The following is a 12,988-nucleotide window of genomic DNA, read 5'->3' on the forward strand; positions in this document are numbered from 1 at the left end:
AGCCTATAATACACAGGCTGTTACACAGATGGAGAAGGAAGTTAAAATACTAGCAAACAGATTAGCGCATCCATGTGCAGGAAACCGATTTAAAAAAATCCTACAAAGCAAACTAGCTATATTTTAATTAAAAAAAAAAAGAGGCTTTTTCATTTTTACTGCAAATTTAAACAATGAATTTGTTTCAAAGTGAAAGCCATAGGTCAGTGGACAGAGCCAGTTTTGGCTCCTCTTCATTTGAAAAGAAACCCACATCACTCCTGCTCTCAGAAAAAAAGCTGAGATACCACAGTCACAGTGTAGAACAACGATCAGTTCAATGAACAAATTCCTCCTACCCCATAAATGCCTGCCACCGCCATCCTTTTGGCTTACTGTTTATGGCTTCATTTACTTATTAAGTCTGTAAGAAACAAGGGAGACACATTCATTATGTGCTTTCTGGCACTATTGGGAGCACATGCAAGTTAAGACCTAGCATCTTATTTGTAGGCATACTGAAGGCCTACAGTCAGCTCAGGCACAGAACTGGAAAAGGAATTTTTGGGAAGAAGTGCAGAAGTAGATTTCAGGCAGCCAGGGCCGAGGCAGACAAAGCTGCCAAAACTAGAGCCACAAGTGGCCCCAGGGAGAGTTTGGAGAGGCTGGTGTGATGTTTATTGCTCAGAGAGCAGAGCTGGGTGGTGTGATGTGGGACAGGAACTGCATTCTGCAGGCTGTGACTTTAGTGGCAGTATCTACAGAGGGCTGCAGACTCACTGTCTCCATCTTTATCATGGTGCCGGAGGGAGCAGATTGCGGTCCCCTTATCTGCTTTACAAGGAACCACCTTCCCCTGACAGACCCAGTGGGTCACACAGCACAAGATGCTGCTTACTTCTCCTCTTTTATAAAACACAGACTCTGCTTGCATCCACATAAATGAACGCAGTTTATTTACCCAGGGACGAGCAGAGGAAAAGTCATAGCAATAGGAGGTGTGGACAGGACCCAGTGGCTTTCCAGTAAGAGTAATGTGTTGGCATCAGGTCCTGTAACCTACCAATCTCCATTTGCTTAGTGGTGTTTTTCTCCCTGTCTCCTGACAAGGACCAGAAATTGCTTTTTCCTGAGCATGAATAGCAAACGTAGCTTTAACACAGTCAAATCCAGGAAAAAGCTCCAAACAACTGACATAATGAGGGCTCTTAGTGCCCTGCAATGTATAGGTTCAAATAAAGTAGAGCTTGTATGAAAACCTTGAAAGTAGAAATGGAGAAGAACCCAAGCACACCTTAAATCCCAGTGCTGAAGCTTCAGCTTCAGTCACCAGAATGTGACTGATGTCAGTCTTTTTTGTGGACTGCAGTATGACTGCTGCCTGACACAATTATACAACACCAAGGGGACCTCTAGGTATTGTACAAGCAGAGAACGAGTAACAGGGCAGAGACTGCCAGAAGGATGCTGTAAAACAGGCAACAGCTACAAGACCCAATGGATTAACCTACTAAATATTGGTCATTGAAAGCTTCCAGGCTTTCAGGAAAATAACATGACTGAAAAGCAAAAATGGCCCACTGTTACTAGTCACAAACTAGACAGTTTAGGAACTGGAAACAGCACTGCTGGCCCAGTATTTACCCAGGAAAGCCTCAGGGATTAGGGAGATGCAGATACACAAACCAGCCACCTTACAGCTGGCCAGGTATGCCTGCATTCAGTGGTTACAGCCTAGTTAATGCTGTTACATCAGCTGGAAGGAGACTCAGAGCAAAGCAAGCAGCTCAGAGAATTTAAGAAGTATTCTTTAAGTTACTTCCCTACTGCTGCTGGTGCCCTAAGTTGCCTGCATATTTCCTCATCATGCTCTCAAACTAGAGAAGGACAGCAGCAATACTTGATTTTGTCCAAATAAAACTTACACCTGGCCACATTTAAAGCCTACAAATTTTTTTTTTACTTGTCTGGTTTCTCCTTTGAATCTCAACAAGACAAAAATACAACTCATTTATTTTTTAAAAATGCTGTTAGGACTGAAATGCATTCTAACATTTCCATTTCTTTCCAGAGTAGCTGCATTTTAGGTACAGGTAAACATCTTTTTATGAGTTAGATTTCAGTCAGTTTTGGCCAGTGTTCCAAGTCTTTTTGAAATCAATGAACTTCATAAAACATATGTTAGAACATTTATTATCTCCATATACAGCATTTACTCTAACAAACCAAACTCTGTCATCACTAATCGAGGCTCAGTAAAACTAGATGAAGAAACAGACTGAGTTATTTCTTACTTCAAATGAGAATCCAGACCTCATCTTAGGGTCAAGGTCAAAAGGAAGAGCTAGGTGAAAATGCAGAAAGAGCCAGACGGCTTTTAATTATACAGAAGTTATTACGAGACATTTAGTACTTTAGAAAGGTTTATCCACCTGTTCCAATTTACCCCAAGTGCTCACAATCCATGATGAATTCCAAAGCCAAAAAAAATCACTGCCATATGGATGCCTAGCTCTATGTCACACATCTATTGAACATACCAGCCATAAAAATATTAATTTTTTGTCCATCCAAGAAAACTTTGTAACCTTTGCTATTATTCTTATTGGAAAAAATTTAATGTGTAACTGTGCCAGCAGGCTGGACAGGTTGTGACAAAGCATATATAGAAAGCAACAGATCTTAAAACTACCAGCAGCCTTCAAAGACCACACATCCATTATGGTGTTGCACAGAATGAAAATATATTCTTGCTACTGAAAGCTTGAGCTTTTCATAAGCAGCATTTAATCTAACTTGTAGATGCTGAACTAAAGTTCAACAAAAAATGAAAGTAGTGCAGAGTACTCTAATGCCACATTGCATCACTGAATCAAGGAAACACAATAGAAGTTTCCAAACTGCTTCAAAGTTTCCACAGCTTACTAGCTAGTCTTATAAAGGCAGATAATATTCTCAACTTGTCTTGACAAAAGCTGAGATTCTCCTTCACTCTTTATATGAAGGAGAAAATCATGATGATGTGAAAACAAATCAAAAGCAACAGGTATCACTGCTGAATAAGTCAGTACCCTCAGACTTGTGTCTGGATAGATTTGATCTTACAAATCAAGCTTGCAGACTAAAAGAAAGACATATACTGCATAAATACAGTAACCCTTGTATGATGGTAGCCTTTCTCTGCCTGCTTCAGGGGTGGCCCCAGTCTTGCAGTTCTGTAAGCCATTTGATAAAAACTCCTTGAGGCAGAGCTCTAAGATGTAAACAGCTGAAAAGACAGGTAGCTCTGCGCTCATGCAGACAGAGACAGCAGCTATTTTGTGCTCCTCAGTATCTCTCTCTCTCATCCAGTGTGGGACAAGGCTTTGATGGAGACTGGCAGTACAAACTTCAGTGGCTTGTGCTGGATCCTTTCTCTCACAGCCACCACTCCATCTTCTCAAAATCCTAATGCCAGTTATGTGGAACAACCCCAGCCAGAGAGATGTGCTTGAGCTGCTCCAAAGATGCATCTTGGACACATTTGCAGCGTAATCATGTGGGCATTCAACACACACTGTGAAATTTTGGCAGTATTGAATTAAATTGATTAAGGGAATTTGGAAATTCCTTAAAAGCAGAGCCAGACTATCCCATATAATACTTTTACTTGATCAGAACACCTCCTCCTTCTCCTGAGGCTTGTAAGAGCCATAAATAAGGTTAAAGCAATATAGTACTCAGAGGTTTTAGAGAAGGCCTCCTCTGTTTAACAATCACCAAAAATAGTTGCTTAAGATGGGTTATACTGAATCATAAATGAGAGAAGGCTGCTGAGGACTTTTCAAAATAAAAAAAAAAACATCACTACTTTTATTGGTTGTCAATGTTTTCTTATTAGTCAGAAAATGCATTTGATATAGGTGAGTTTCCAAAGTAAGCATGATGGTAAGGGCTAGTTTGACATTCAAACTAAAAAGAAGTCACTTCAAGTTTCCCTTTGAGACATTTACAAGATATGTCATTAATTTCATGTACCCAATTTGTGTGTATGTACTGGATGGCAATTAGTGTAGAAATTCAACCAGTTTTACCATCTTTCTGTTCAACTCAACAAATTACAGTTTTCAAAACCTGTCTCTGACAGTGACAAAAATCGTTTTAGTATTTGTAATTTTCACAGAGCCAGAAGTATATGTCAAGCAAAAGATACATTAAAAACATATACACATGCAGAGTAGCCATAGGTAGCAGGTTCTATCATAACTATACATATACAGTCAGAAAATAGTCTCCTGCAAAATTAGTAAAAAAAAAAAGTGTTCTAATATAAATAATGTACTGGCTTCAGGTATTGGACATCCTTGATGTTTTCAAGGCACTTTCTATAACAACATTTATTTAAGAAGTTGTTTCTGACTTTGCCAAACTAACTGCTTGTTCTAAAACTTTATGTGCTGGCTGCCTGCCCTGAAGCTGGGGATTTGGCTTTTTTTTTCTTTTGTTTGTTTGTTTTTAATTTCAGCCACAATTCTCCTCCAAGAAGGAGACCACGGAACACTTTCTTAGTTTGCCAAAATGGCATTCTGGCAGCCTTTCCTTCAACTTGAGCACCCCGTGCTTTGGAGTGAGAATTAAAAATTTGATGAGAGATTATGAGGGAGGAGAAAAGAACACCAGCAAGCTTAAGCTACAAGCCTTAGAGAGGAACATAAAAATAACAATGAGGGTTCCACATATTTAATAGAAGCTTTATGATTTCAGAGGCTTCAAAAAACTTCAAAAACTCTCTCACTGAGCATATTCTCTTCCCTCATGACTCCCAACCATTATATGTGCATGTAATGTCTTCAGAAAATAAATGATCATGCTTCCTGCAGGCCCAGGCCCACAGGTAAACCGAGGGTTACTAGCAAACACCTTCATAGCAAATGCTGCCACAGGCTGGGGTGGACAGCAGAAGGAAGTCTCCCATAAGGGCTGTGATGCCAGACAGATCTGCAAGCCAAATACAGAGGATAAAAACTGAACACTCCTACAGTTCCTTACCTCATCCATTACAAAGTGTCCAAATGCAAAAGGATCCCACTGTCAAAACCAACCTTCACTACTTGACCCCAAAGTCGTAACAAGACACAATCTACCCTTTGCATTATGTGAGGCAGGAGTCCTGTAGGAAATAAATGTAGTATGGGATCTTGTTAGCAAAGGTCAGGCCACACACCTGCAACTATGGTGCCATGTTGCACCTGAGTGGCTGTTTGTGCCACAGCTAGTTTTGTGTCTAATTGCTGAATGAAGGCAATCCTGTAGAAACAATACTGTTAACAAAAGAGAGACAAACCATTTTTTAAAAGTACAATTTCTCTCTATACTCATATATAACAATAATGAATCCCAAATCCCTGAATCACCTGGAATGTCAAACAGTTTTCAAAGAAAGCTGAAAGGAGAAGAGATCAACTACTACTGTTTAATAGCTTTTGCATGATGTTACTAATTTGTTGAACAAGAGTGTCCAAGTTGTCTATTGACAGAATTGAACTAATTCAAGCACACAATTTTGATAACCTAATGTGCATCTATAAAAGGATCCATCACACAACCAAAACGTGAACGTAGATGCAAAATTGACCATTAAGCATAGAGTTTGAATGTGAGTAGTTCTAGTACAATCAGTGTGAGTATTTATAAAGCCAAATACGTACCTGTACTTTGGCAAGACCAATAGGATATGAATGGTTAGGGTAATATGTATGCATACATTTGCATATATTATATATTTGTCTGCGTTTCACAACAAGAGCTTTTGAAAGGCTTGGGTTTGCAAGATGATCTGATAATCTGTAGAAAACCCAGCAAATTAGAAAATAAGACCACTTAGTGTAAGTTTTGGTTAATACTGCGTGTACAAGACTCAACTTAAACAAAAAGCAAATAATTGTGCAGCAAGCATTTACCAGTATAGATTTTATTTCTTTTCAAAATAATGGGGTTTGTTAAGATTTAAAATACTTTAGTAATTACCTAAAACAAATGTACACTTTGTTAGAACTTCTGATAAGTGCTGATCTTGAGTTCTGAAAATGTGTGACAGAATACAAGAAAATATAAAATTGGGTTAGCAAAATACAGTAACGGAGCTTTACAAGAGAGACACACGTTCTATATTATTTGACCTAAGTCTATCAGGTAAACATGGTGTAACAGCTTTCCACTTAGAACACGTGCTATAAACTTAATCTGCAATCTAAATCCCAGGAAAAATTAACTTCTGATCAACTCAAGGCTACTAGGTCCAAAACAAAAAAAAAATCCATCTCAAGATGTGTTTCCTCATTGAACATATATTCCCTTTTTTCATAAGGTATTAATTTTAAATTTTAATAGATCACTATATATGATAAAATTGCAATAAAACATTCTTTTATTTTTCATGATTCAACTAAATCTGTAGCCATAACGTAAGTTATTTTATATGTGAACAGTTAAGTGTTTCATAAAAAAAATATTTATTTATTGCCTCTAGTGAAAAAAACTTTGATGGTTCTTAAAAAAAAAAAAAAAAGGACTTGCTCTTGGCTAATTGCCAAACAATCCCCCTTCCCTGCGGCTTGCCTTTTCAAGAATTATAAGGAACCTCTGGAGTTCATTGTGGTCTGGACAGCCAAAGATGATTAATCTGTATGGAAGCAGGATGCTTGATTAAATCCACAAACTTCCAAATGAGCTATAAGGATAAAAAAATGTGGTTTGTTATTGTGTCCATTTCCAAAGGACAGCTCACAAGCTTTCCTCCTCACGTAAAAACTGGAACACGGCTGAGAAGTCTTTCATGGCATAGCCTTTGGCACACATCATCCTGTAGATCTGATGTGCCTGGGAGCCCAAAGGAACTGGTGTCTTCGTGTTGGTGGCAGAAATCTGGGCCAAGCCAAGATCCTGTGGGGGGCAAGAAGAGGGAGAAAGAGGGCAGAGAGGAAGAATGGAGGGAAAGAAAAAGAGAAAAAGTCAGGGGAGAAACAACAAGGACATAAACAGCCATGTACATATTACAGGTTATTTGGCTTCCACTGTAACAAGAACTCTACTGCCAACAAGTACAGTACTCCAGCCTTAAAATTTCAGACCTGGAAGAAGCAGGTATTTTGTAGTCTTTATTTTTTAAAACAGTAATTCAATGTTATTCAACATAAAACCCTCAAACTTTACCAGGCAGGCACCACCTTAAGAACAAGAAGAATTTTAAGATTCTAGATCACTATATAACCTGGTAGCAAGGTTCAGACTCTTTTTCCCCATTGAGTATGTCATCTCTAGTAAAAAAATCTCCCTGGCTATTCACTGAAGCATTTCATATAGATTCTAAGAGTATAATTTAGTTCATTTGACAAGAGGAATTTTTTAGTACTATAAACAGGTTAAGAATCAGGCAGAAGAAATTTCAAGAACAAGAAAATAGAAGCCACTTAGAAAATATACATTTACTATAATTTAAACAATTAATAGCAAAATAAGACTCATAGGTCACTTAGTGAATGTAACTGGTTTGCTGCCTAATTGGAAAGACGTATTAGAGAATTGCTAAGAGGGCAGTCCTGGGTCTGCTACAACTCAAAATTCTTCTTGAGTGACTTTTTCTTTAATGACTTTCTTAAATAGAGGCACATAGTTCCACTGTGTTTTTAAATACTGTATTTGGGTCAACAAAAGGGCAGGAAGGTTCAAAGAGAACAAATTTGAACTGTGTCCTCCTTGGTCAACTAGTTATAATCTGAAATAAATAGGGCAGAACCCAAAGGTGGGTACCAGGTACTGTGACTAACCATAGTTAGCCAGAAATAGTCAGCTGCCAGCTAGGCTGTAGGATGTCTTGTACTCTAAGTTGAATCAGACATGAAACAACCCAAAGACAGAAACACTAACAAGGGCCTCGATATAAAAATACAAAGATCCCTTGAGTAAGTGGGAAAGTAATGCCTGCACTGAAGGCTGCCTTTAAGGTCTTGTTAATGAAATCAATGTTTGAGGTCTGTATTTCAAGAAAGTTGCAAAAGAATCTCTCAAGTATTACTAGTAAATGCCTAGATTTCCTATCCACTCAGAACTATGGTGGTTTATAGAATCTGCTCTGTGTGGTTGATTTTTTCCTGTTTTTCAGTGGTTTGGGTTGGAAAGGACCTTAAAGATCATCTAATTCCAAGCCCTCGACCTTGGGAAGGGACATCTTCCACCTGATCAGGCTGCTCCAAGCTCAATGGAACCTGGCCTTGAACACTTCCAAGGATGCAGCATCCACAGCTTCTCTGGGCAACCCGTGCCAGTGGCTCACCACCCTCACAGTATGGAATTTCTTCCTAACATCTAATCTAAATCCATCCTTTTTCAGTTTGAAGCTATTAGCCCTTATCATCTCACTACATTTTCAAAAGTCACACTCCATATCTCTTGTAGTCTTCCTATAATTCTTGGAAGGTGCTATAACGTCTTCCCAGAGCCTTCTCTTCTCCAGGATGAACAACCTCAACTTTTTCAGCCTTTCTTCATAGGAGAGATGACCCAGCCCTCTGACAGTCTTCACCACTCTCCTCTGCAGTCACTCCAGCAGGTCCATGGCCTTCTTATGTTGGGGGGCCCAGAGCAGGACACAGCACTCCACATGGGGTCTCACTATAGCAGAGCAGAGGAGGAGAATCACCTCCTTAGACCTGATGGTCACGTTGTTTTTGATGCATCCCAGGATGTGACTGGATTTCTGGGCTACAAGCACACATTGCCAGGTCACACTTGGAGCTTCTGGTCCACCCATACTTCCCCAAGTCTTTCTCCCCAGGGCTGCTCTCAATCCATTCTTTGCCCAGCCTGTATTTGTGCTTGGGACTGCCCCAACCCAAGTGCAACACCTTGCACTTGGCCTTGTTGAAATTAATGGGATTTGCAAGGGCCCACCTCTCACACTTTGCAAAGTTTTTGAGTATCTCAGCCTTCTCCAAATTCTGGACAACCAAGTCCTAACCCTATATAAGGTCCTGTATCTATAGAAGCTTTTCTTGCTGTTCTTGAAGTATCTGGTCAGGTTTAATTTTATCAGGGCTTCAGCTTTCCTAACCTGATTCCTGGCTGCTTGGAAAATTTGTCTGTATTCTTCCCAGCCTACCCGTCCTTGTTTCCAACCTCTGTAGGCTTTCTTTTTGTGACTGAATTTGTCCAGTAACTCCTTGTTCATCAGCACAGGCCTCCTGATGGTTTTGCCTGACTTCCTCCTTGTTGGGATGCATCGTTCCTGAGCCTGGAGGAGGTTATCCTTGAATACTAACCTGCTCTCTTGTGCCCCTCTTTCCTTCAGGGCCTTATCATGGTTCTAAGCAGATTCCTGCAGAGGCTGAAGCTGGCTCTCCTGAAGTCCAGGATAATGAGCTAGTTTGTGTACCTTCCTTGCTGCCATAAGGACCTCAAACTAGACTGCTTCATGATCACTGCAGCCAAGGCTGCTCTTGAGATTCACATTTCCCACCAGCCCCTCCTTGCTGATGTGAACAAGGTCCAACATAACAACCTCTCCTTATTGGCTCCTCTGTCTTTGGAGGAGGTTCTTACCAACACATTCCAAGAACTTCCTGGATTGCTTATGCTTTGCTGTGCTGCCCCTCCAGCAGCGTGGTTGAAGTCCCCACTGAGGACCAAGGCTTGTGGATGTGACATAGATCCTATTTGTCTATATTTGTCTCATTTGCTCAGTCTTCAAATCTGATAGGCTGTAGAAGGTCCCCACTATAATGTCACCTGTCCCTACTCTCCTGTTAACCCTGACCCATAAACTCTCAGTCCACTCCTCCTCCATCCTCAGGCAAAGCTCCCTGCACTCCAGCTGGTCACTGACATAGAGCCTGAATCCTTCCACTCCAACACCCCAGTCAGAGGAGTCATCCCTCCATGTCTCTGTGATGCCAGTAAGATCACAGCCCTGCAGGTATGCACACACAGCATTTGCATAGAGTCATTTAAACTGGCCCCTGATTAAGCCAATTTACTGGCTGGAATGGCTGTAATTCTTTTGTGCTGCTCTTCATGTGCTCTCCTGCTGGACCTGCAATTCAACTCCAGGCTCTGGACAGCTATTGCTGTCCTGGCATCAAAATGGTAGGAGTGGGATGAATGCCGGTTACCCCTCCCCAGATAACTTTAGCTTAAAGCCTTCTTCACCACAGCTCTGCAAGCCTGTAAGGAAAGATGCTCTTCCTCTACTCTGACAGATGGTTCCTATCCTTGATACAGAAGAACTGAAAGACTGTAGTACTGCTGAGAGCACCTTTGACTTCTCAGGGATGACTTACAAGACAGGTCTTTACTTTCTGTGTGTCTGGATTTGAATTAGCACAAGGAAATTCAAGATCTTACTCTACTCTCTAAATGTCACTTCGATCTGTAAATCGGCTCTATAAAGGTCATTCTGATACAAATCAGAATTATAGTTACTTTTCCTATTACCCTCGAATGACTTCAAGCTCTAGGAAAATGGGAAAACATACATATCAGATGTCACAGAATCCAAAATAGTTTTCGTCTACATCAGGGCAAATCATTTCTTCTCTGTGGAAAGACTGATGAGCTGACAAACCCAGGAACACTTACTTTAACCTGCATACGGTAAGATATTTCATGATATATATAAGCCCTCTTGGTGAAATCTGTACCCATTTTATTCATTTTATTCAAGAAAGCTTAACTAATGTAATGGAATATTAGAATGGCAAAGTCATTTAATTCCAACCTAGTGAAACTATTTGGTATTGATAGCGGTGACTGATCTATTTCTCTCTGAAGGGACGTTCACAGAAACAATGCCTGAAAATTTTGAATGGACTGTTAGCACAAATACAATTTCATAGATGTCCTGGTTTTGGCAATGGACAAGGTTAATTTTTTGCAGTAGCTGTGAGGGGGTGGAGCCTTGCACCATGTGGGCATGGCGAAGACCTCAATGTTATTTGGTACCATCCTTTGTCATTGCTGGGGTGTGGAAAGGAACTTTCTCAGGCTTCACTGAAAAAAGGATGTTCCTTTCTGGTTGAAGAAAAGTGTGGTGGGTGGCTCTGTCCACCATTGCTTTACATTGTCCTGGGCTTGGTGAGCATTTTGCATTTAAATAATCCTCTCTTTTGTTATTAGTATGCTGCTGTTACTGTTTGTGTTCTTATATCATGGCTGCTTCCCATAAATAGTTCTTATCTCAACCCATGATCTCCGCCTCTTGTGTCTCTGACTAGAGGGGGAGGGGAGCAGCTCACAGGGTTTTTTTGTGGGAGTACTAAATTGGGGGATAGCATTCCTAAACCAAGGCAATAAAGTAGCTCTGTTCACTTCAGCACAGAAAGTGTGATTCCAAGATGGTTGAAATACTCCATAACATTTCAATAATCAAATGGACAAGGACTCCTGACTGAAATGCAGGAAGGTTGTTTTGCTTTTCTAAAACTCCATTCTATGAATTAGAGCTTTGAAGGAAAAAAACACAAGAAAATGTATGTAAAGCTTATCTTTAGCTTCAGATTGTCAAGTATTTTGCACCTTTTCACTTGAGGCTGGAGATTCCTCAAGTGAAATAGTACAAAACAGCTCAGAAAGAAATTTCCCTTTGCTGACTTATTTGGAAAAGTAAAAATGAGAGCATAGTTTATGGCTTCTCTTATACTCTTTGGAACTGACAACATCTTCCAGATGTCTCAGTGCACTGAACATTCTAACACTTTTCCTCAGCTTAGAATAGGGAAACAGATTCTCATTCACAATTTGCTTCCACTTTAGAATTACCTGGTTCCTTGCATTTATTTTGCAGTTGATGTAAATAAAACTGCCATTTGGAATAAAGCTCAAAGGCTGCCTTGACATGACACAAGAGGAGTATGATATAAATCTAGCTCTTCTCAGGATCCAAAGTTGACATTTAATTAGCAACTGTGCTGTCAATGAAAGATGGAACTTCTGGCCTGCCAATGCTTTGGAAACAAACATGGCGTGGTAAACTAAACTAGATTTTTTTAAAAATGCAAAATCTTTAGAGCAGGTTTCACAGTAAGTTGACTAAATTGTATGTTTCAGTATCACATTTCAAGACCAAAGAGCTTCTCAGAAGTGTCTGACAAACTTTTCTGACCCAAACACTTAAAATAAAGATCCTCTGGCTCTGTTTGAGAGATTTTGATGATAAAATATTTTTAAGAAAGCCTTAAACTTCTACCATCTCTGATATGTGAGCAGGAGCTTGAAGTTTAGTAACAGTGTTTACTGACTGTTACTGAGGCACTCCTAGATATTTTCACTGTGGAATATTTTCTCCTCAGCCTCAGGGTTTCACCTACCTCTTTCTCCTTTGAATACATTCTTTTTTATTTCTTAAGTGGCAAAATCGTGCTCTGCATTTCCCTTAAAAAAAAGTCCCCACCTCAAACAATTCACAAACTTCATAGTATGTCACACATCAGGATGAAATGGATAGCAGCAAAAGTCTTTCCACAAACTAAAAGGCAGTGTCTTAGAAGAGGTCACCACTGCACCAAAGAATAGCCTGAACATGATCAGCTGTCTTGGCTACTTATTCAAGAAATCTTCCATCTGTATAGAAAAACAGAGCATAGTTCAAGAGGCATGAGAGGAATTTAATGCCTTTCCTTCTTACTGAGGATTCTAGCCTAAAGAAGGCTTCAGGACTGTCAGGAGAGGCAAGTCAGAAGAGGTGAACAGCAATTACAAATCTCTCTGAGGAGCTCTCTCTTGGTTATCATTGATGCTTTATAACCAAAAGCTGGCAGTTTCAACAGGCACAAACCAGGCTGCTATTCCGTCAATTAAAGAAAGATCTTTCAGGGCATTCTTCCAGGGGAGATGAAGACCAAAGGAAAAAAACCAACCCTTTAGAAAGAAACTTAAAAGGGAGGGAAGAAAATGTGCACCCCTATAGCATTTATACTATGAGGCTATTCTGGACAAGATTGAGATCTATCAATCATGAGAACAGAGACTGCAGCATGAA

The 12,988-nt window shown here is 40.0% G+C and overlaps 1 protein-coding gene across 1 annotated transcript in view; it reads right to left on the bottom strand.

The window, feature by feature from the left end:
* Positions 1-5,913: 5,913 nt before the first annotated feature.
* The window catches only part of HIBADH (3-hydroxyisobutyrate dehydrogenase), an 85,889-nt gene continuing 78,814 nt past the window's right edge, over positions 5,914-12,988 (bottom strand). Inside the window, exon 8 of the mRNA XM_071429249.1 lies at positions 5,914-6,900. Coding sequence (XP_071285350.1) covers positions 6,742-6,900 — 159 coding nt within the window. The 3' untranslated portion in view covers positions 5,914-6,741. The remainder of the gene's footprint in view (positions 6,901-12,988) is intronic.

Source organism: Agelaius tricolor, unplaced genomic scaffold, assembly GCF_023055355.1.
Source record: "Agelaius tricolor isolate 1412-34295 unplaced genomic scaffold, bAgeTri1.0.p SCAF_6, whole genome shotgun sequence".
Lineage (NCBI taxonomy): Eukaryota > Metazoa > Chordata > Aves > Passeriformes > Icteridae > Agelaius > Agelaius tricolor.